Source organism: Phyllopteryx taeniolatus, chromosome 14 (genome assembly GCF_024500385.1).
Source record: "Phyllopteryx taeniolatus isolate TA_2022b chromosome 14, UOR_Ptae_1.2, whole genome shotgun sequence".
In the NCBI taxonomy this organism is placed as follows: Eukaryota; Metazoa; Chordata; class Actinopteri; order Syngnathiformes; family Syngnathidae; genus Phyllopteryx; species Phyllopteryx taeniolatus.
This window is the reverse complement of record NC_084515.1, coordinates 10,687,769-10,712,443: the sequence shown is the minus strand read 5'-3', so window position 1 is coordinate 10,712,443 and position 24,675 is coordinate 10,687,769. Positions and strand designations below refer to the sequence as shown.

Genomic DNA, 24,675 nt, shown 5'->3' with positions numbered 1-24,675 from the left:
CGCGTGTGCGCAAAGACAGTTAATGTTGGCGGACTGATTTGATAGCACTGCGATATCCGTCCATCCACTTACTTGATGGATTAAATCGCAGTTCTGTCCGTACCTTGGTTATGAGGTCACAGTTTGGTTCACATTCGGTAGACTAAGGGAAGAAAATGCTTAACAAAGTGATTCTTTTGTGTAAACAGGAACACATTTATTGATGTTTAAAATGAAACATGACAAATGGTTTATGTAAAAAAAAAAATACAAAAAAAATGGAATTTCTCCAATCAATGAAAGCTTCTGAAATAATGTATGCAGTAAAAAAAAAAAAAAGAAAATATACAAACTCCTTAATCTTTTCTTTTGCAGGAAAGTGCAACGTCAGACTGGTAGAAGTGATTTCTCCACTAAATGGAAGATTCTCAAATGCGTACAATAAAATAAAAATACACATTCCATCATATATAACAACATCATTTCTTATTTAGGAGAGTGCAACACCAAACTGCTAGCTGTAAATTAAACCATAATTGAATGATTACCAAATAAACAATAATGTGCACAGTAAAATATTTCCGTCACCATTGCTTGTTTCCCCCTAGTAAAAGGGTCAGACTGTCACCATCGTGAAACTTTTATTAGTTACATATTTCGTAAATTGCTACCTTTACTGCACTGACATACAGAAAGCGTCTCCTCAAATATCATGTATTAAATTGCTGAGCAAAACATGACACAAACTGGTACAAAGCCTAATAAATATCAAAGCGCTTAATAACCTCTGCTATATTTCAACTCATGAATCTTTTAGACAGACTCTTTCTTTCTCATCTGGGCCTCCTTCCCTGCTGCTGTGTGACCGCTAATGCAGCCTCCGTCAATAATGCACATTCGTCAGGCATGTTGCAGCAGCCTGTGTGCTCGAGGTGCGTTCAGGGACAGTGCATAAATGGGAGGATGTGTTCTTTGGTTGTTTTCTAATGCAGTACATCATTTGAAAAATTGACAACTAGGATTTTTTTTATTTGGATCAGAATGCTTTAGTTAAAACATTGTGTGATCACACTGTCATCATATGGAATTTATTTTGTTTTGTAATATTAGATCAAATATTTTGTCAATATAGTCAGCCAGAGCTGCAAAGGAATGCAAAGTTATCAATGTCCTTTCACCATCATTCCTGTCATCCTGTGTTGTGTTTTTGTTCGCACATTACTTTGTTTTAATTCCTCATTTAAAAAAAAGACTATTCAAGCAACAATTTTTTTTTTTATCCTCATGTTTTTGAGATTGTAGGTTGAAAGCTGCAGCTGGCTACTAGTGTGGACTGAATGGCTGGCAATAGTGAGGAAATGAAATGCCCATAAAGACAAAAGCATTATCACACGTTGAAACACCACTTCATACACTTGTCAATTGGTGCATGTGGCACATGCAGCGGGCACATCACCCAATACAAATTCCAGCCTCCTCCTGTGTTTGGACAACTTGAACAAGAAATCGAGTATGTGCCGCTTATTAAGCTAATGTTGCTAACAATGCTAATTTGTGCATCTGACAACTTTCAGTGCAGCTATGCTTAGCTTTTAGGATATGTGGTGTACAGCGTTCCCCCTCTATTTGTAATTCAGTATTGACAAATTCACCTATGTGCCGCTTATTAAGCTAATGTTGCTAACAATGCTAATTTGTGCATCTGACAACTTTCAGTGCAGCTATGCTTAGCTTTTAGGATATGTTGTGTACAGCGTTCCCCCTCTATTTGTAATTCAGTATTGACAAATTCACCTATTTACTGATTCTTTTTGGAACCTATCCTCCGTTATTAAGTGAAAACTCGCTGTTTTTGTGCTCAGGACAAAGCCCTGTCTAATATAAAGTAGTGCTTTGGCACTATCTTGTAGCATCTCGGTGCCAAGGAACTATATTGAAGTATGGGTAGGAACTTCATTAGGCAGCCCATAGCCCTGTATAATACAAAACTAGTGATTTGCTACCATGTTGTGGCATCTATAAGCAATTGTAAACCTTTTTTGTTAATTACTTGTGAGTTTCCACATTTGTGGCAGAGCTCAGAACAGTGTAGTCCTGCCGTGCCTTGATAATGGCAGATCTTCACCCAGGCAGCTAAGTCATGGTAGATGGTGTGGGGTTATTATGTGATAATTGTTACCATTTTTAATATTAGATAAATTCGTAAATGCTTGTGGTCAGACACGTTTTCAGGAATCGGGAGATAAAAGATTTGCTTGTTTTTGTAATTTCTCACTTACAAAATGCAAAAACTGTACAACAACAACAGAAAATGTGCTTGATTCATTTGTTATTGTTGCGCGCAGGAGACGGGCCACAACCTGACGGTGAACCTAACCACGCTGCGAGTGTGGTGTTACGCCTGCGGCAAGGAGGTCTTCCTAGACCGTAAAATAGTTCCTCAGCCCCCCCAGTCCAGCAGCAAGCCCCTCGCCTCCTCTCAGCAGGTACACGCCACCACTCCTGTCCTCTTTTCATTTAGAATATGACTATTTGTTCATTTTTTGTATTTATGCCATAATCATCAAAATTGAAACAATAAAGGCTAGTTAACTTTGTGTGTGGTGAACTAATATAACATACAAGTTTCACCTTTTGAAATAAATTGACTTTCCCTTGATATTAAAATTCTTTGGCACATACCTGTACATAATGTGTTTTTATCTTGCCTTTGAGATGAATCACTGTTCGGATAACAAACATTGTGCGTGTGCGCACGTGTATGTCACTGAAGGCTAACAACAGAGCCTCGCCTGTGAGCCCAGCCTCTCTCCGTGTGACTCCCATCGGCGTCTGCGAAGACCTGGACATGGAGACAGAGGAAGAGGACGACATGCGCGCTCGAGGTGAGCAGCACTGTAGTTATGCATGTGCACAACAGACATGAGCCCCTTTCACGCGGCCTGTAAGCGCCAACATTGTTCCGTTTTGGCCTTTCGTCCATACGTAAACTGGAATTTAGGTCACAGAAAATTAAGTTATTGTGAAATCCTTTAGTCGACAAGAGACAGTACAAGCACTTTGAGAATAATGAGGCAGATAATTTAATAAAGACAGTACAAATACAACCTGATGGCTGCTCGAAGAGGTGTCTGACTAAATTTCACTGAAATGGTAATTATGTTTTGTGAATAAATATTAAGAACAGGTGAGTACTAGAATTACAATCTCTTGAACTAACACCTAACCTGATGAGTGGCGATGACAGTAGCTGCATCAAAATGCGTATGGCGCTCGGCAGTTTGTACAATGAAACCTTTATTTTCAGCAAGTTTTACATAGTGGTCGTTTGGTTTTGCAGGGTTTGGAAAGGCACCATGGAATGATGCATTTAAAAACAGTCTGCTCGTTGGCGTTGCTCTAATTTGGTCTAAATTGCACTTGACGGCTTTTGCGTTTTAACTCTTTAAAGGGCAAAACACATGAAACTAAACGTGGTAGTTACAATAATTCAAATTCGAAGTGGTCGGTAGTACAAAAGAGTTTGATCTGGGCTCTATTTTATCTGGTTCTACTGTATGCAAAAGACAGGTGGCGGATTAATGCCAGGGCTTCTGTTATGACTCCGAGGCAGCCATTTTGCAGGAGCTCTGTTTGCGACAGGATTACTCATTCTTCGCTAATTTGCTGGATGAAGTCACATGGGTCTTCATCCATTTTGACTTCTTTGTTCGATAAAGGGCAACACCTGCTTTGACATTACAGCTTCTGACATATGTTCGATCTGTTCCTTGAGCAGAATGAGATTTTAGGGCCACTTCTGTTTCTGATTGGTTGTTTAACTACACTCTTCTCTTCCCAGGCTTGACCGGACTGAAGAACATTGGCAACACGTGCTACATGAACGCTGCCCTCCAGGCCCTGTCCAACTGGTGAGACGACAACCATACGCTGTCTTTTCATTCACGATGCCAGTTTATTTTGCTACCCCTCCACACACACAAAGTTACTGTAGGGCGCATCTTAGGAATGAAGCCTGTTGGGCTCATTTTTGCTAATCGAATAGTTTTGTAGCAAACAGCCATCCTTCAATGAAGGACACTAAAGTAACAGTTTTATAGCAAAAACCAATCCTTCAATGCTGTGCGCCATTAGTTAATGTCTATCTAGTTTGTCTTTTTCACACTGCTAAAGCAAGGTACACGTACTCATTTTTTAACATTCTAATCGATATATATAATTTTGTAACATTAGAGATTATAATCATATTGGAATTAATAGAGCTACGAACAAATCAGTGGTGATTCGAATTGACTCACGAGTCCATCTGCAAAACAAATCCCCAATCAGAATTTATGCATTCGAAACGAAACCAATAAATAGCTTCATGGATGTTCATGCCACACTGCGACCGCGGCAGATGAATTGGATAAAGTTTTTCAAGATTGGGAGATGATTGACGATAGCTAGCCAGCTACAGCTAACTCAATGGCTACTAGAGGCAGATGTTCCCATTATGCATTTTACGGCACAGAGACTGGTGCAAAACAGGCCACTATATGGTGAGGCATCTTGGTTAAAGTAAGCCATTTTAAAACTAAAAAGAAGTGTTTTGGCAACAGCTTTTTCCGGAGGGAAAAGCGGTTGCGTCAGCGTACTCTCTGGTGTTGTGACAAAAGGTGTGACCCCCCCAAAAAAACTGCGACCTGGACATAACCAGGGGCCTATAAATACTTTTCAAATAATTGAATTGGTGCGGCATGGTGGGGAACTGGTTAGCACATCAGCCTCACAGTTCTGAGGACCCCGCGGGGTTCAAATCCCGGCATCGCCTGTTTGGAGTTTGCATGTTCTTCCCGTGCCTGCGTGGGTTTTCTCCGGGTACTCCGATTTCCTCCCACATCCCAAAAACATGCATGGTAGGTTAATTGAAGACTCTAAATTACCCGTATGTGTCAATGTGAATGTGAGTCCTAGTGGTTGGTTGTTTATATGTGCCCTGCGATTGGCTGGTGACCAGTTCAGGGTGTATCCCGCCTCTCGCCCGAAGATAGCTGGGATAGGCTCCAGCACGCCCGCGACCCTTGTGAGGATAAGCGGTACAGAAAATGGATGGATGGATAATCAAATTGGAATTTATTTGTTGGACAATGTATTTATTTTCGAATAGTACATGGAGTAACGATTCGATTGTGATCCACTAGTCATTCATTTAGAGGGTGAGTCCGAGCCCTACAAATGAAAGTACACTTTTTTCAAAACCCCTAGGTTTGAGTATATTTTAATACAAATGCGAACTGTTTTTCCATTTTCCTTATACCCATGTAGAATACGCTCTATTCTTTTAGGAACAAAACTCATACTATACATGAGAAATAATAGCATATGGAGACGTTAATTAAGATTAGCCTTCTCGTAGACAAATATGATCGCTACACAAGGTAGTCTGCATTGGCGAGCTGCTGTCGACCACAGCCTACGCCCAGACACTCACACACTGACGTTACAAGCCTCCCTGCTATGCCCCACCTCTTAAAGACACTACAATAAGTACAGTACTTTGTATACATTTTATGCATGCAATGTTTGTGTTCAAATACACCGTTTTCAGTGTAAATTAGTGAAGATGCGCAGAACGGCTTGCTCACCGACATATTTTCAGAAATACTGCAGGCAAATAACAAAAGCTCTACGTAATGGTTTCATTTCATACTTGATCGATGGCAGGAATTCCAGAGACTCCGCTATAATATACAAAGATGCATTAAAAATTTATTTTCCATCATATGGCCCCTTGAATATAACTGGGAACAATGTCTAACTGTGAAGTAATGCATAAAATGTCTGTTAAACCCAGACAATTAAGTTTTATTAGTGTCCAACAGTAACAACTGATGTTTTTGTCGCAGCCCGCCCTTGACGCAGTTCTTTCTTGAGTGTGGTGGCCTGGTGAGAACAGACAAGAAGCCAGCACTCTGCAAGAGCTACCAGAAACTCGTATGCGACCTGTGGCACAAGAACAGGTTGGCGACTTTTTCGTCGTCTTGTTGAAGAGTCACCTAAGATTAGTTAGCTCCCCTGTAACCTTTCTTCATGTCTGTCGCTCTCATTACTGTGTCACATTACAGACCCTCCTACGTGGTCCCAACTAATCTGTTCCAGGGAATCAAAGCCATAAACCCAATGTTCAGAGGATATTCTCAACAGGTATGTGATATTTCTTTCTTCATTGGCATAAAAATGGAGCCAGTGTTTATTGGCCTGTGCCTTTCATACAAAGCTGATCAAAGCAGGGCATTCACACAGCTAATGCGGCTTCCCGAAAAGAAATAATTAAATGCATGCACCATCGTCTGGGATAGTGACAATGGCTTTCACCATAAAAGAACGTGGGCAGTGATTCTCCGGTGCCAAATTCAACACCCTGTCTTCTCACTAGCCCCTCTACACACAGGCTGTTACGACTATGTTATTACATCGCAGCATATTTTCATGCAGGACTGTGATCCTGGGTAAAACAAGCTTTGATAGTGTGTGAAAGGGGCAACTATTGCATTGTGGCGTGCAATAACAATCAAAGTTGATCTCTGAATTTCCTAGCTTCCTAAAGTTGTGTCAGAGATGGGACAGTGGCAATGTCGAAGAGAATAGTGGAAACCTGGGACACTCAGTCACGGGTTGACTTGTACCCCCATGCGATCCAGTGAAAAGCCATGAAATGCCGGGTTTAATGGGCAATATGAAAGGTGCTATTGTACTTAGTCTTGCCTGCACTACTGTTTTGTCGCTGCTTGCCAGTAACCCATTTCACACTTCCTGTCAAATCTGTCTTTTTTTCGGGTTGCTTTTCTGTGTCACAGGTTTCGCATTTGTCTTGTCTGATGTCATCTGCCATCATCTTTGTTGTGTTTAACGGCCGTTTGCAAACTGTAATAGTGCATTACCGCCCGTCGACACCATCTTCCTGGTTCTTGAATCAAATACGTCCGCTTCGCTTCATCCTCCTTCCCTGGCGTTGGAAGATGTAAGCATGTTGTCCTTGTGCACCTGCTCGGTTGAGCTTTAAAATGAACTAATTCCTGCCATTTACAGGCAGCTACTGTATGTATCAATAGTATGAGACTGGGAGGGCTGGCAGTGAATGAGTTAAGCGGATCCCAAAGGCGGAGGAAATTCCTCAATCTATGTTTTGTACTCCAAGTACGGAAAAAAACTTGCTCGTTCCAGCCCTAGTCTAGAGAGGACGGAAGTTGCGTGAAAGGGAATAAAGAGAGTAAAACTGGTGTAATAGTGTTTGGTTTCTCGCACTGTTGCGTTAAAAGCAATTGTATACGTTATACCGGTTGACACAATCAATGAATCTAATAGCGGGATGTTGAGTCATTATCTAAACTCCCGCATATACTGTACGGCATTGTCCCGCTTTGCTGGGCTTCATTTGAAAGGCACAGGCGAATAAATTGGTTTGCAAAACAGTGGATGAGACGTTGATTTTCTTTGTGAGTGCATACAAAAAGCTGAGGTTCTTCACGTAACGTTGGGTTGTGCTTTGGAATTAGTACTGCTATGGAACATTCCCAGACGTTTTGATGGTTTGATCCAGTATTCACACGCACATGGTTTTGGTTTCTGTGTTAGTGCGTCACCAAAACAAACCCTAACGCTTCCAATTTTCATGCTGCTCCGTCCCGCTTTTGGGCCGCAGGACTCTCAGGAGTTTCTGCGCTGCCTGATGGACCAGTTGCATGAAGAGCTGAAGGAGACACTGCCCGAGCCTTGCGAGCCATCCAGTGACATCATGGTAGAAGACGGCCCGCCCAAGGAAGATAACCATAACCAGTCAGATAATGACTTCCAGTCGTGCGAGTCGTGCGGGCGCAGCGATCGGGCCGAAAATGAAGTGCAGCACACTGGTGCGCCCACCGTCATCGTTGGCGCTGACAACGAGGCAGAGATGCTTATCCCTGAGCAGGATGACATCCAAGCCAACAGGGAGTGGCAGAAGGAAAAGAACATGATCAACGACATCTACCGCGCCGGGGTTAACACGGCAGCGGACATGGACAAAGATGTGGACACCGCCACAGAGACCACGCCCATTATCAGCAGTCAGGGACACATTAAGACACAAAGCAGGACATCAGGTAAGAAGACAATGCTACTGTATTAATTGGACGTCCTTGGAAATGTTCATAGATCAAACACCTGTTTAGAATTTTTCCATTCAGATCCTTGTTAGCGAACAGGAAGTTGTGCAAAAAGAACTGAAACATTGAACAGTTGAACAATTGCATTAACAGGTTTAGAGAAAACCAGATTAAGTTCACCTGTAAAGGTTCGTGTGACTTTTAGGTTCATCCTAAATTTAACTCGAAAACCCAAAATTCCTAACTGGGTCACTGTGGTTGGCTGTCATCAATGTTTGACTTTGTCTCCTCTTCCAGAGTCCTTTCCAGACATCCAAATGTCCAACATCACAAGACCTCAAAGTCCAGTCTCTAAGGAGGGCCACAAAATGTCCAGCAGCCCACCCAAAGCTTCCTCTGTGTGGCCCAGCCTTAACACTGCACACAAAAAAGGTACATGACAAGTTTCCTACCAGTGTTTCTCAAAAACAACACTTTGGTGGCGTATGAGTATCCCTAAACGCAATATTTAAAAAGGTCCAAGGTTAATCCTTTGGCCACGTACCGAGCTCAATTGAGCAGGCAGAGGGCTGTCCTGTGTGTGTATCACGTAATTTAGCACAAGTCTCATGAGACACATTGGAAGATGGACGTCTCGGAAAGTTTAGTGGACATCTCGCAAGGTTTAGTAAGTCTGAGATTTTGCAAAAGTGTATATAGATTTTGCAGAAGTCTGATGTGGTTTAGCGAAAGTTTTGCACGACTTAGCTGAAATCTTGTGGGAATAAAAGTCTTGTCCTACGATTGGCTGGTGACCGGTTCAGGGTGTACCACGCCTCCCGCCCGAAGATAGCTGGGATAGGCTCCAGCAGCCCGCGACCCTCGTGAGGATAAGCGGTAAAGAAAATAGATGGATGGATAAAAGCCTTGTCATTTTTTCCGAAGTGTTGTGATTTAGCAGAGGTCTCGTGCCATTTAGTTGAACTCTTGTGGGATTTAGCAGAATTCTGTGTGAATTAGCTGGAGTGTCATGGCATTTAGCATAAGTCTTGTGGGATTTAGTTCAACGCTTGGTCGGCTTTTGCAGATAGTGTGTGTGATTTATTAGAACTCTTGACGCAATTCAGCAGAAATTTTGTGATTTCGTAGAAGTTTCATGTGATTTTGCAGAAGTTTTTTGCTGGATTTACCAAAGGTGTCGCATGATTTAGCCATGCATGAGTCGACTAAAACAGTGATTTTGTTGTAGTCTTATGTGATTTTGCAGAAGTCGAGGTTAACGGAAGTCGGTGATTTAGCAGAAGCCTTGTTATTTCAGAGAAGTCTCACACTATTTTTCCCAAGTTAGTCTTATTAAATTAGTTTTAAGACAGGCTTTTTTAAGTCATTGCTGTTTTCTTGGGATAATCTTTGGAGGCCGGCCGGCCACCCTTTTGTAACCCTTTCCAGACTGATAGATGTCAATTTATGTCTTGACTGTTCTGAATTTCTTTGGGTCGGGTGATTTTGTTGCAGCTTTTTGTCGGGCCGTATTCTGTTTAAGTGATTTCTTCATTGAACAGGTCTGAACATAAGCAGGCTTGGGTGTGATCAGTGAAAATTAACCAAAGTCACAATTTTTTCATGATTTAACAAGGGGTGGGGGGGGTAATTCCTTTTTCACACAGGGCTCAGTAACTTTGAATATTTTTTTCCCCTTAATAAAGGAAATCACTGTTTAAAAACAGCATTTGAAGTTCACTTGGGTTCCATTTCTGATGATCTTAAAGTGGGGGAACTATGCAAAAACATAATTTGAGAAGGGGGCCAATACTTTTTCATGGCACTGTAGCTTTTTCTTATCTAGTATGACCTCTCACTGCCTCTCCACAGCAATGAGCACATTCTCCCCAGCCAAGAGCAAGTGTCAGAAGAGGTACCGCAGCGTTATCTCGGACGTGTTCGACGGGACCATTGTGAGCTCCGTGCAGTGCCTCACTTGCGATCGGGTCAGTATTGGGCGAGAGGGGGGGGATTGGGTCACCCTAACACACGTCAGCATGCTCAACAACACGTTGACCATTTGTGTTTTTAGGTGTCGGTCACGCTAGAGAACTTCCAGGACATCTCCTTGCCCATCCCGGGGAAGGAAGACTTGGCCAAGCTGCACTCGGCCACCCACCAGACGTCCCTGGTTAAAGCTGGCTCCTGTGGGGAAGCGTATGCGCCGCAGGGCTGGATTGCATTTGTCATGGAATATATAAAGAGGTTCGTCCAGATTTGAATACTCAGGCATCTTACAAGCAAAGCAGGTTTCATCCATCTTGTGTCCCCTCCTATTTTCAGCTGGTTCTGGGGTCCTGTGGTCATGCTACAAGATTGTCTTGCAGCCTTTTTTGCCAGGGACGAGCTGAAAGGTGAGCAAGTTGATGTTTATTTTAGGGACAGGCATAATAATCAATAAATCCATTGTGTGAAATTGATTAATCATGTCTTGATGCAATGGAGGCAAAATAGAGTGCCATTAGCGGAGATGCTGTTGATTAAATCTCAGTTTACTGGCGAAAGAGAATCATCAGCTCCAGCTATGAGGGAGTTACGCTACATCCATTCAGATGTCCACTATGGCAAAAATATCTGATTATGTGTATATATAGTAAAATAATATATTTTTTAAGGAATTAATAGTCGCATGCCCATCCCTAGTTTGCTATTTTTGATTTAGCGGTAGCGTTGTGTGAGTATTTTGAGTCTTTTGAGTTTTGTGCATGTGCATTATTTAGCAGATGTCTCGTGAGATTTAGCGGAATTACCACGAGACGTTTTTGAGATTTACGGCGGTATCTCATTATTTAGTGGGAGTCTTGTTTAGGGGAGGCTTTGTGAAGTCTTGCGAGATTTAGCAGAAGTCCTGTGAGACTTAGAAGTCTTTTAATTTAGCGAAATAAAAAAAAAAATTTTTTTGCTATAGTCTTTTGTGCTTTATCACAAATCACACACATTCTCGTCAGGTTTCATGGAAGTCTGGCAACATTTTGTGTAAGTCTATGATTTAGCAGAATAATTTGCAAAATTGACTTGATTTTTATTTTTGATTTCCTAGGGGACAACATGTACAGCTGTGAAAAATGCAAGAAGTGAGTATCTTAAAAAAAAAAAAAAAAATAGGGTTGGGATCGATAAACCGATACAACCAGATATCCGTTCGTAAAGGTGAGCGATACGACCACCGGTAGCAGACTCAGAATCCTTAGATACATCTGTTGTATGGCTGTGGACCGGATATCGTGAGGCTAGGGATTGTTTGCCTGAGGCTTTATGGTTTTCATTTCATAAAACAAGCGCGAGCGGCCTCGAACTGTGCTCCGCAGGTATCGTTATGTTTACAGCCAAACTCAGTAGTGGTGGGTACGCTACATTTCTCCGTAGCGTCACTATTTCAACATCAAATAGCTTTTCAGTAGTTAAGCTAGTACTTTCATCGTCACAGCGATAGCAAAGTAGTGTTCCCCCAGGAGTTATAAACATTGAATGCAACGTCATGTTACGTACCTTATCTCAAGTCTGGCGAAATGTGCACCCTAGAGTGTAAACATACAGACAATATGGCACTTAAAAGTTGACAACTCATCACTCAGCAAAAGTTTGTGTGTAGTGGCGGTCCTAGCTTGAATGGCACGGTGTGAAAGACCCCCCATGGGTCTTTAAATAATGTTTGTGAGTTTATGAAGGGAAAATCTTAAAAATGAATTGTTGTGGTCTAGTTAAATAATTAGATAACTCACGGTCAATGTTTGAAAATAGGGTTAGACATATGTCATTTTATAGAATTGGGTTAAGTCAAGGTTCTTTATGATTAGCATCGCATTTTCTCTGCACTGAATCAAGAATTGTAACGCTCCCATCCTGAATCGAATCGTTCCGCCCGTGAAGATAACGTTTTTTAATCGAATCGGTACCTTTGTATCTAGATATCTATTGAATCGGCCTCATGCCAGAGATTTCCAACCCTAGTTTAAAATATTCTAAACATTCAAATGATCTTTATCATCCTTTTTTCCCCTAGGTTACGAAATGGAGTTAAATTTTGCAAAATGCAAAGTTTGCCAGAGGTATGTATATACTTAACATCATAAAAACAAATCCTTGGCCTAAGTCTTTTGATTTACATTGTCTTTTCTTTCAGATTCTGTGTATCCACCTGAAGCGCTTCAGACACGAGCTGATGTTCTCCACCAAGATTGGCACACACGTCTCCTTCCCGCTGGAGGGCTTGGACCTGCAGCCCTTCCTGGCCAAGGACAGCTCAGCGCAGACTGCCAACTACGACCTGCTGTCAGTCATCTGCCACCATGGCACCGCTAGCAGTGAGTGGGTGCCCATAGAGATATAACACGTTCTTGTTATAGTTTGCAAATGCAGATGGAATATCTCCGTACCTCTTCTCGCTTCTGCAGGTGGCCACTACATTGCCTACTGCAGGAATGACATCAACAATCTTTGGTATGAGTTTGATGACCAAAGCGTGACTGAGGTGTCAGAGTCTTGCGTCCAGAATGCTGAGGCTTACGTGCTCTTCTACAAGTAAGCAGCACATCAGCGCCTGCACACAAAAAGGTCACTGCAATGGTACCCCGTAGTGAAACCACAATCACTGTCCCCTAACTCATATCTTTCAAGCTCGAATACCCCTAGCTCGGATCCCCTGACTCGTATCCCCCGATTCTGATCAACTGGAGAAGTTGCTAAGTTTGCGGAAATCTCGTTTGATTTATCTGAAGTCTTTTAAGAGGTTTGCGTAAGTCTTGTTTGATTTAGTACAACTCTCATGGAATTTAGAAGTCTAATGAAATTTAGCTCTTCCCTTATGATTTAGTGAGAGTCTCATTAGATTTAGTAGTCTTCTCACGATTCAGTGGGAGTCTCGTGATATAGTCATCTTGTGATTTAATGGGAGTCTCACAATATTTAGAAGTCTCTGGAAATTTTGTAGAAGTCTTGCCTGATTTAGTGGAAGTCTCATGTAATTTAGCAAAAGTCTTGTGAGATTGTCTCGCATGATTTACTGAAGTCTCATGATATATAGCAGAAGTCTCTGGAGAGTCAGCCAAAGTCTAGCGTCACAGGATTTAGCAGAAACGTGAAATTTTAGAGCATGAGATCACATATGATGAACCCCGAGGTGTATTTTTCACCAAAATGTGGGTGGAACTGTACTGAATTGTAATGCATTTGGGGCTTTTAAATCTTGAACATACCACTGGATTCATTAGTATTTAAAATTTGGATTAGTTGCTTTTCATTTTCCGTAGATTTCACACTATATAACGCCATTTGATCTGCTGCCACCCCGCAGGAAGAGCAATGAGGACGCACTGAAGGAGCGCAGGAGGGTGTCAGGCTTGCTCAACATGATGGAGCCCAGCCTTCTGCAGTTTTACGTCTCCCGCCAATGGCTCAACAAGTTCAAGACCTTTGCCGAGCCCGGGCCAATCTCCAACGACGACTTCCTGTGCTCGCATGGAGGTACTAATGACAAAGACTGATGTACATTCATTCATGATACCTTTAGCTGTTGGTTTAAATGTCCCTTTCCTGTCCCGTGAGGTGTGCCGCCCAACAAAGCCGCCTACTTCAATGACCTGGCCATAGTGCTACCGCAGAACGTGTGGGATCACCTCTACAGCAGGTACGCTGACTCGTCCCTGCTGCCCTTTTTATTTTTTCCCCATGTGTCTAATTGGGTCTGGTCGTCTACTAAGGTACGGAGGAGGACCCGCCGTCAATCACCTGTACGTTTGCAACACGTGCCAGATTGAGGTTGAGAAGCTCGAGAAGCGGCGCAAGTCGGAGCTGGACATGTTTGTCCGGGTAAGTCGACTCTCCATCCACCGTTTTGTGCTCATCACCCCGGAGGGAGACGAGAGGTGTAAGGCTGATGAAAGCCTCATCATTAATGCATTGAGACGCATGCAGTAGCAATAGCGTCAGTGCGGGCTGCCCACACCTGTAAAAAGACAGTATTTTACTGCAATCGGGAGCAGTGTCAAAAGGCTTGTTTATACTCGGGCGGGCGGCAACCAAGCTGACATCACTGCGGCTATCCCGCGCTCAGTTTTCCTTTATACTCGAGCACAACCTACGTGCGCAGTTTTGAAAATGTACTGCAGTTCTCTTCCAAGTTGGGGATGTCGCTACGGCTGGTATTGGTTAGGACACCACAGGGTGGAGTTTCCTCTGCATTTTTTGGCCATTTCCAGTAGCCATTTTACTTTCTTTTCCGGAACAAAGCAACAACAATGGCGTCCAGTGTCTGCGAGAACAAATGGACCTTGATGACCAAATGATACGTTTAATTATGCTGCAAAATCGATCAATAAGGCGGTGGCGTAGGTGGTATGGGGAACGCTGAGTACATCATCACAGCATGTGACTAAAACAGAAGAAGAAGAAGAAGATTAACAGGGGACACTTTTTTTTCTGTTAAAAGCAGTTGTAGGTTATGTCAGGCATCTCATTATCTGATTGTGATCTGATAATGAGATGCTAATGAGTGTACAAGGCTATTCAGTAATGCTGGAACAGGGGGGTAAAATTCCATCCCTCCCGGCAAGAGCAGTGATGCTTCGAGTTGCAAGTTTAATTCGTTCTGTGACCATACTCATAACTCCTATTTAAAATATTTCCATTGAAATGAATGGTAATGCCATTAATCTATTCCAGCTTCTCAAAAATCCATCCATCCATTTTCTGAGCCGCTTCTCCTCACTAGGGTTGCGGGCGTGCTGGAGCCTATCCCAGCTGTCATCGGGCAGGAGGCGGGGTACACCCTGAACTGGTTGCCAGCCAATCGCAGGGCACATAGAAACAAACAACCATTCGCACTCACAGTCATGCCTACGGGCAATTTAGAGTCTCCAATTAATGCATGTTTTTGGGATGTGGGAGGAAACCGGAGTGCCCGGAGAAAACCCACGCAGGCATGGGGAGAACATGCAAACTCCACACAAGTGGAGACGGGGATTGAACCCCGCACCTCAGAACTGTGAGGCTGACGCTCTAACCAGTCGTCCACCGTGCCGCCGCTTCTCAAAAATGTTTTATATATTTATTTATTCATTTTATAATAAGAAAAATAGCACTCTAGAATGTAAACAGTTTGTGCATCATGATTAATTCATTGCAACGACTTCTGGCGGGTGCAAATTGGCCACCAGGCGGCAGTAGAATATAGTCATAAATACAAACCAAGGAGTTCCACTTAACTATTGTGACTACTCTGCAGTAATATTAGTTGTTTGTCACAGATGATAAAGAATATATGCCTGTATTGTTCTGTTGTCTGTCTACATGTGTGGGTGCACCTTTTGTGTTCAAATATCCATACATACATGCATTTTCTTCCGCTTATCCAAGGTCAGGTTGCAGGGGCAGTAGCTTTAGCAAGGAAGTCCAGACTTCCCTCTGACCAGCCACTTCATCCAGCTCTTCTGGGGGGATCCCGAGGCGTTCCCAGGCCACATGGAGGGTCTCTTCCCAGTGGGACATGGCCGGAAGCCGTCCAGGAGGCATCCTAATCAGATGCCCGAGCCACCTCATCTGGCTCCTCTCAATGTGGAGGAGGAGCAGCTCTACTCTGAGCCCCTTCCGGATGATCGAGCTTCTGACCCGATCTCTTAGGGAGAGTCTGGACACCCTGCGGAGGAAACTAATTTCGGCCACTTGTATCCGGGATCTTGTACTTTCGGTCACGACCCACAGCTCTTGACCATAGATGAGGGTAGGAAAGTAGATTGACTAGAAAATTGAGAGCTTTGCCTTTCAGCTTAGCAGCTCCTTCACCACAACGGACCAATACAAAGTCCGCATCACTGCAGACGCTGCACCGATCCGAACACATGTAGACTGATCCACTATTCCATGGCCAGGACGAAAACCACACTGCTCCTCCTGAGATTCCACTTCCGGACAAACCCTCCTCTACAGTAGCCCTGAATAGACCTTATCCGTTCCTATTATTTATTTAGATTTTTTTCCAGGAAAAAAATAAATAAATCGGACAACAGCTCGTATCTCAAAACTCAAGTTGGGTCACTTGTATCTCAAGGCACCACTTTATTTCATAGGTCACAATAAACGCTGACATCATCCAAGTATCTGATTGCGGGATGCCACGTTTGTGTGAAAGTGCACACAGTTGTGGCAATGTCCCGACTTCACTCGGTGCTTTGTAAAAGGCACAAGCAGAAATGCTGGGTCTTTTAATTTGTCATAAAAATTTTCAGTATCTCTTTGAAAAAGAGGCTGAAAAGTGTGTCGTGTACTGTATAACAAGCACAGGTGGATAGATTTTGTATCAACTGATGCTCAGAATCTCTTTATAGACCACTATGTTTAGAAAGAACAGGAAGAGTGTATTTACCAGGAAAGACAACACAGGCGCAGTGTGTTAAGAGTGTCGTATAATTACAGCAAAGAACCAGAGAGAATTGATTTAGTTTTCCATCTCCTCTCTGAGTTCTTTCATCCTCACTTCATTTATTCTCTGCGAAATCCTCCCCCGCCACATCCTCTATTTCTTCCCTCCTGCCACTCTCCAACAACACTCACTCCTCCTCCCCCCACGTCTCCACTCTCTGCAGCTGAACAAGGCCTTCCAGGATGAGGAGTCTCCAGTGGTCATATACTACATCAGCATGCAGTGGTTCCGCGAGTGGGAGGGTTTTGTCAAAGGCAAAGACAATGGTAACTGAATGCACACTCACACTCAAAACATCTAATTAGAACTTTAAATAAATCTGTTGTCTCACAAAAAAGGAGACTAAGTTTCCCCTTCTTGTCCCAATGAATGCGTCAGTTGCAAAAATAAAACACCACCAACTCAAATACACGCCTCCCTTTTCACATCAGGACCAGTCAAACATGACACAAAAGGCCAAGGAATTGGCATACGGTCATTTAATAATTATGCCGTGATTAATCAAATAGTGACCATCCCTCACTGTGCCCCAATTAATTGCCGGGTGAGTCATCCACTAAAAATGGGTTGGAAATAAATGCCTCTCAGATATATATACATACACAAATATACACTTATCAAAGATGCTTTGACAAATAAGCGCCTCCCTAAAGTAGAGACAGTGGGGCAAAAAAGTATTTAGTCAGCCACCAATTGCAAGTTCTTCCACTTAAAAAGATGAGAGAGGCCTGTGATATTCATCATAGGTATACCTCACCTATGAGAGACAAAAGTAGGAGAAGAAAATAAACAAAAAAAAAATCCAGAAAATCACGTCTGATTTTTAAAGAATTTATTTGAAAATTATGGTGGAAAATACATATATTGTCAATAACAAAAAGTTAATCTCAATACTTTGTTATATACCCTTTGTTAGCAATGACAGAGGTCAAATGTATTTTTGTAGGTCTTCACGAGGTTTTCACACACTGTTGCTGGTATTTTGGCCCATTCCTCCATGCAGATCTCTAAAGCAGTGATGTTTTGAGGCTGTCGCTGCGCAACACAGACTTTACACTACCTCCAAAGATTTTCTATGAGGTTGAGATCTGGAGACTGGCTAGGCCACTCCAGGACCTTGAAATGCTTCTTACGAAGCCACTCCTCTGTTGCCCGGGCGGTGTGTTTGGGATCATTGTCATGCTGAAAGACCTAGCCACGTTTCATCTTCAATGCCCTTGCTGATGCAAGGAGGTTTTCACTCAAAATCTCACGATACATGGGCCCCATTCATCCTTTCCGGATCAGTCGTCCTGGTCCCTTTACAGAAAAACAGCCCCAAAGCATGATGTTTCCACCCCTATGCGTCACAGTTGGTATTGTGTTTTTTGGATGAAACTCTGCATTCTTTCTCCTCCAAACATAAGTTGAGTTTTTACCAAAAAGTTCTATTTTGGTTTCATCTGACCATATGAGATTCTCCCAATCCTCTTATGGATCATACAAATGCTCTCTAGCAAACTTCAGACGGGCCTGGACATGTACTGGCTTAAGCAGGGGGACACATCTGGCACTACAGGATTTGAGTCCCTGGCGGCATAGTGCGTTATTGATGGTAGCCTTTGTTACTAGCTCTCTGCAGGTCATTCACTAGGTCTCCCCATGTGGTTATGGGATTTTTGCTCACCATTCTTGTGATCATTTTGACACCCCGGGGTGAGATCTTGCGTGGAGCCCCAGATCGAGGGAGATTGTCAGTAGTCTTGTATGTCTTCCATCCATCCATTTTCTGTACCGCCTATCCTCACTAGGGTCCCGGGCGTGCTGGAGCCTATTCCAGCAATCTTCGGGCGAAAGGCGGGGTACACCCTGAACTGGTCGCCAGCCAATCGCAGGGCGCACATAAACAACCAACCATTCACACTCACATTTACAGGCAATTTAGAGTCCTCAATCAACCTCTACAACGCATATTTTTGGGATGTGGGAGGAAACCGGAGTGCCTGGAGAAAACCCACGCAGGCACGGGGAGAACATGCAATCTCCACAGAGGCGGGGCCGGGATTTGAACCCCGGTGTTGTAGGTCTTACATTTTCTAATAATTGCTCCCAGTTGATTTATTCACACCAAGCTGCTTACCTATTGCAGATTCGGTCTTCCCAACCTGCTGCAGGTCTACAATTTTGTTTCTGGTGTCCTTTGATAGGTCTTTGGTCTTGGCCATAGTGGCGTTAGGAGTATTGATTGTTTGAGGTTGTGGACAGCTATCTTTTATACTGATAATGAGTTCAAACAGGTGCCATTAATACAGGTAACAAGTGGAGGACAGAAGAACCTCTTAAAGAAGTTACAGGCCTGTGAGAGCCAGAAATCTTGCTTGTTTGCAGGTGACCAAATACTTATTTTCCACCATAATTTGCAAATAAAATTATTTAAAATCAGACATTTTCTGGATTTTTCCCCCCCCTCATTTTGTCTCTCATAGGTGAGGTATACCCATGATGAAAATTACAGGCCTCTCTCATCGCTTTAAGTGGGAGCACAATTGGTGGCTGACTAAATACTTTTTTGCCCCACTGTATATGCTATACATTTCGTGTGCTATATTGTTCACCCACGGATACGAAATATTTATTTGTTGAGCCCATTTGAACTACGGGTATGTTGCTAACTTTATTGCTAACCTAAACACCAATGAAACATGCCATCAAAAATTTAACGCCTCCCTCAAATAGAGATTTTGAGTCTGCAATGTGCTATTGTTCATACATGGACATTAAATATTGGAGTACTTTAATTTGGCGTAAATTGTAATATACTCCATAGATGCGTTTGTATAAAGACTTCTCCCTCTAAGACACCTCTACCCATCTGCAGTTTGGTAATTAAATACCCACAGCCGCTACTTGTGAAAATAAGGCAAATCTTTTTTGTTGCACAAGAGCCAAACACTTGCCCAGCAACGTGCTCGGGTCCAAAACAAAGTGTGAAACGGGTTCTTTTGATTCATCTTCAAGGTTCTTGTTATCCAGTGAATCATCAAAAATACATTTCTACAACACTTGCTCTTTTTTTTTTTTAACCACCCCTCTCTCTTTTGTATTGTATCTATTTATAACAGCTGACAGTTTCCCCCCCTCCCTCTCGACTTTTGCTGCTTTTTTGTTTTCTGTTGCTACAAAGACTTAGTTTCCCACGCATGACAACAACCTTTGCCACTGAAACTACCAAGCAAGACAAAAGATTGTGTGAGTGTGAAAAGAACTAATTAATATTTTTCTCTTTTAAGCTCCACCGGGACCCATGGATAATTCCAAGATAGCAGTGAACAAGAGCGGCCATTTAACGCTTAAACAAGGTACAAGAAGTTGTTTGAAATATTTTTATTTTTTTTAAATTCAGCTCTTCACTTCTGAAGATATAGCGGAACCTCCAAAGTAGAAGCTGGTTGACTTCCAAGTTTTCATTTTTTCCCCCCCTTAGGAAATAATATATATATATATATATATATATATATATATATATATTTAATATATATAATATCCATCCATCCATCCATTTTCTGAGCCGCTTCTCCTCACTAGGGTCGCGGGCGTGCTGGAGCCTATCCCAGCTGTCATCGGGCAGGAGGCGGGGTACACCCTGAACTGGTTGCCAGCCAATCGCAGGGCACATAGAAACAAACAACCATCCGCACTCACATTCACACCTACGGGCAATTTAGAGTCTCCAATGAATGCATGTTTTGGGGATGTGGGAGGAAACCGGAGTGCCCGGAGAAAACCCACGCAGGCACGGGGAGAACATGCAAACTCCACACAGGCGGAGCTGGGGATTGAACCCAGGTCCTCAGAACTGTGAGGCTGACGCTCTAACCAATCGGCCGCCTATATATATATATATATATATATTATATATATATTATATATAATATATATATATATATATATATATATTATATATAATATATATATATTATATATAATATATATATATTATATATATATATATATAATATATATTATGTATATTATATATATATATAATATATATTATGTATTTAATATAATATATATATATATATATATATATATTTATATATATATATATATATATATTTAATATATATAATATATATATATAATATATATAATATATATATATTTAATATATAGAATATATATATATTTAATATATAGAATATATATTATATATTTAATATATTTAATATATATTATATATATATATATATATTATATATTATATATATATATAGAATATATATATAAATAATATATATAGAATATATATATATAATATATATAGTATATATATAAATAATATATATAGAATATATATATTATATATATTATATATATATATATTATATTTTATATATATAATATATATATATATATATATATTAGTAAAATGAACATACAGATTTAGCGTTTTATTAAATACTTGGTTCCTCAATTATAAATAAAAATGAATTATTTCTATTGAATATTAATGTGCCCTGCGATTGGCAGGCAACCAGTTCAGGGTGTACCCCGCCTCCTGCCCGCAGTTAGCTGGGATAGGCTCCAGCATACCCGCGACCCTACTGAGGATAAGCGGTGTAAAAAATGAATGGCTTCATATTTTTTATTTTTACACACACACTTTTGATTTACACATTTCATTTTTATACCACATCTACGAAAGACAAGGCCCATCTGTCTATATTAAAATTCAAATAACGCTCGCTGAGCATAAATCTCACATCAAGCACTACGATGATTTAAACTGCAGTTATTTTTTTACTTTTGGGGCTAGAACAAGTGCTTCATGTTGTCTCTCTATCCCTGCAGGGGCCGACTCAGGCCAGATCTCTGAGGAGACGTGGAACTTCCTGCATGCCATCTACGGTGGCGGGCCGGTCGTAACATTGGGGCCCAACGTGGTCGCCGGCCACCAGGAAGCGGATGCCTCCCACCAGTCGGAGGAAAAGATCGAGGTGGAGACGCGCTCGCTTTAAACAAAAACAAATGACGAGCGAACAAGTTTTGAAAATACCGCCTTTTTCATTTTTTCAAATTTGATTTGAAATGCATTCATGCAAAAAAAGAAAAAGAAAAAACAAACAAAAAAAAGCACGCCAACTTTAACTGCTTCTGCAACGGCTCGCTCCAAAAAGAGAATCAAAGCTTTGTCCTGTTGTACAAATGTGTATACGTTTCGATTAGCACTGTAGTCGTCTCATGTCACCATTTTAAATGTGTGCAGCTAGTTAACAACGACAAAAAATACAGGGAATGTGATTTTATTTTGACCAAATGAGCACATGTACCACGTGTTTTGTCATGACACTTGTACTATAGCAATTCAATTGACGGACATCTTAAGGCTATGAAGGGACTAATTACAAACGAGTCTCAGGAATTAATTGTGCACTGTCGTGCAGTGCAACGCTTCTCAACCGGTCTGATATCCCCTAGTTTCTTAGTAAATCCTTGAATGGATCAAACTTTGTCATGTTCCACTTACATGAGATGGGGTGGACAAAAAAGCTTTGCCCATTTGTGGTGGATACCTGCTTCTGATTGGGGCGCATTTAAGTGAAATCCAGAGTTGGGTTTTCGCAAGTATGAGGCCTGAAATTCACCAAAATGTGGGCAACGGTCCTTGAGACTATTTCGTGTGTCCTGATATGATCGACATTTCTACTCAATTTCTTGTTGCCAAGTCAAACTGGCTTCAAGGGATGAATTTTCATAACGTTCACCCCCTTTTTCCTGTCATCTGTCAAGTATACCTACTTTGGACAAGTTCCCTTGTAGGAGTTTCTTAAAGTACTTCAACACCCTGGAATCTACCCAAACGGCTGCTTCAAACCAAAATGGCTGACTTGCTATTCAATTCTGGGCATGGGTCCTTGAGAATTTTTTGTGTGTCCTGTCTTGTGTCCACCCAATTTCATGTAGCTGAGTCAAACTGCTTTCAGGGGCAGAAAAATTCACCCCCCTTTTCATGGTGAATTCCCGAAATGTCCATCAAACTTTGCCATGGTGCCCACATTAGATGGCATCGGTAAAAAAATTAAAATAATTAGCCATTTAGCGTCACTCATCTGTCTTGGATTGCCGCTTTCGATTTGGGCTCATTTAGGCTAATTCTGAGTAGGCCTTCGTATAGTACTTCAGAGCCCTGGAATTTGGCCAAAATGGCTGATTAAAACCGAAAAAGCTGGGTTCTATTAAATTTTGGGTGTGGGTCCTTGAGATTTTTTCATCTGTCCTGTTATAATAGACATATCCCCCCAATTTCATGTTGATCAGGGTTATTTATTTCACTTTTCCAAGGGGCGCCATTGTTCGGGACCCCTAAAATACATGAATTTTCACCATACGCTTGCAAGAATTTCTGAGTTTAACTAAAATCATCAATCCTCAAAGTGATCATCAAACTGAGTACAAGCCCTGGGGGTTCACCCAAAATGGCTGCTTCAAACCAAAATGGTCAACTTCCTGTTCAATTTTGAGTGTGGGTCCTCTTATGATAGACGTTTCCACCCAATTTCATGTCAGTCAGGCTCAAGTTAACTGCTGAAAACATCTGAACTCTGTTGCAAAAAAAGCAGTACCCAAACAAAGCAGATTAAGCTTGTCTTGGCTCATGTTGTAAAGGGGTTTTTGTTGACTTTTATGTCCACCGGTTGAGAATCGCTGCCGTGTCGACACAAACGGGCATGCAGATGTTTGAATGTAATGGATGTATGTTGGTGAAGATTCAGCACTTGCTTATTTATCACAGACAGGGAGTTTCAAAAAAGGATGTTAATAGTTTTTGGTTTGTTTTGTACATATACATCAAAAAGTAGGTGAAGTAACAATGCATGCTATTAACATTGCAAATCTCACACAACTAACCGTGCACAGCCTAGCCTAGCTAGACACTACAGCGCAGTACATTAAGTTGTAATCAGCAGCATTGTCAATCTTAATTGAGGGCATTATTTTGCATATTGAATGCTGAAAGTGTTAGCCTGTGGACCAGTCAGTCAGAGCTATTCTGATTTATTTTTTAATTTTTTTTGATGCCTCGCACAATAAAAGAAAACAAATGTATGAAAACCTGATGAACGTGTGCTCATCTTGATTGATCCACAACATCTTTGATTGAAAGTGATGAGCAGTTATATCGTGCGAGAAGCTAACATAGCAGTCTACAGCATGCTCCTTGTCAAACAACACAAACTGATTCAAAAGCACACCACCAGTTGCAAAAGATCTGGATCGAAGTGCTTTGGTCACAAAGCTTTGGTTAAAACTAAGCCCATTCAAGGAACCAATAAGGAGAAACTTACCAAAATAACCATATGAGAGCTGCGGAAGATCCAAGTCCTTTGTTAGTTTAATAAAAAAAAAAAAAAAACTGGTCAACATAGCTGAATCCTATCCAGACAACAGAAAATGGAAGTAGAAACCTGCCAAAATAAAAGAATTAACAGATTCTGTCAAATGTATCACACCAGTTGCACAAGATCTGAATCTAAATCTTTTGTTCACAAAAGGTTGGTCAAAACTGCTGTCCAGCAGAGAGCCCTAAAAGCCATAACAGCACCAACACATGGACTCAAATGCACCACGCCTGTTGTGTAAGATCCAAATTATAGGCCTTTGTTCACACAGCTGATCAAAAGCTTATTCTAGTACTGGTACAAAAACAGGAAGATGAAACCTACCAAAATATAAGCAGCAACAGCACGAACAGGTGGACTCAAATGTGCATCACCAGTTACAAAACAATCAAAAGTAATAGTAACAAAAGTAGAAACATACCAAAATAAAAATATGTAACAGCAGAAGCAGATGGACTCAAATGTGCCACACCAGACTCGTGAGGATCAAATTAAAATCTTTTGTTAACAAAAAGTTGATTAAAAACCAGCTCCAGCTGAGAATCCTATCAAGGGAACTAAAACGGGAAGTAGAAACCTATCAAAATAAAAGCAAGGACTCAAATGCACGGCCGCAGAGGATCCAAATCAAAGTCCTTTGTTCATAAAAAGTTGGTCAACGCCATCTCCAACTACGAGTGCCACCAAGGAACACAAACCGAATGTGAACGTGATTTCATGCACATTAATCACCACAAAGTCAACATAGCTC

At 41.6% G+C, this 24,675-nt stretch overlaps 1 protein-coding gene and 1 long non-coding RNA gene across 7 annotated transcripts in view; one reads left to right on the top strand and one right to left on the bottom strand.

The window, feature by feature from the left end:
- The window catches only part of usp33 (ubiquitin specific peptidase 33), a 29,076-nt gene extending 5,434 nt beyond the window's left edge, over positions 1-23,642 (top strand). For 2 of the 5 annotated variants that reach the window (XM_061797191.1, XM_061797190.1), the window contains exons 5-24: positions 2,325-2,465; positions 2,753-2,864; positions 3,821-3,890; positions 5,868-5,981; positions 6,087-6,165; positions 7,664-8,102; positions 8,403-8,537; positions 9,957-10,072; positions 10,159-10,331; positions 10,410-10,480; positions 11,167-11,200; positions 12,130-12,175; positions 12,250-12,430; positions 12,521-12,647; positions 13,420-13,589; positions 13,671-13,752; positions 13,826-13,934; positions 16,706-16,808; positions 19,812-19,880; positions 21,376-23,642. In XM_061797191.1, the coding sequence (XP_061653175.1) occupies positions 2,325-2,465; positions 2,753-2,864; positions 3,821-3,890; positions 5,868-5,981; positions 6,087-6,165; positions 7,664-8,102; positions 8,403-8,537; positions 9,957-10,072; positions 10,159-10,331; positions 10,410-10,480; positions 11,167-11,200; positions 12,130-12,175; positions 12,250-12,430; positions 12,521-12,647; positions 13,420-13,589; positions 13,671-13,752; positions 13,826-13,934; positions 16,706-16,808; positions 19,812-19,880; positions 21,376-21,542 (2,538 nt within the window). In that variant the 3' untranslated portion in view covers positions 21,543-23,642. The other 3 variants (XM_061797194.1, XM_061797193.1, XM_061797192.1) reach the window with 3 other exon arrangements.
- LOC133488820 (uncharacterized) lies at positions 9,959-24,524 on the bottom strand. Of its 2 annotated transcripts, XR_009791747.1 has the most exons (7): positions 24,249-24,524; positions 23,871-23,990; positions 12,503-12,666; positions 12,265-12,407; positions 11,616-11,644; positions 10,365-10,473; positions 9,959-10,271 (listed from the first exon to the last, which is right to left on the bottom strand). It is a non-coding gene; the product is annotated as an uncharacterized LOC133488820 (long non-coding RNA). The 2 variants fall into 2 exon arrangements; XR_009791748.1 differs by lacking the exon at positions 11,616-11,644.
- Between the last annotated feature and the right edge of the window lie 151 nt (positions 24,525-24,675).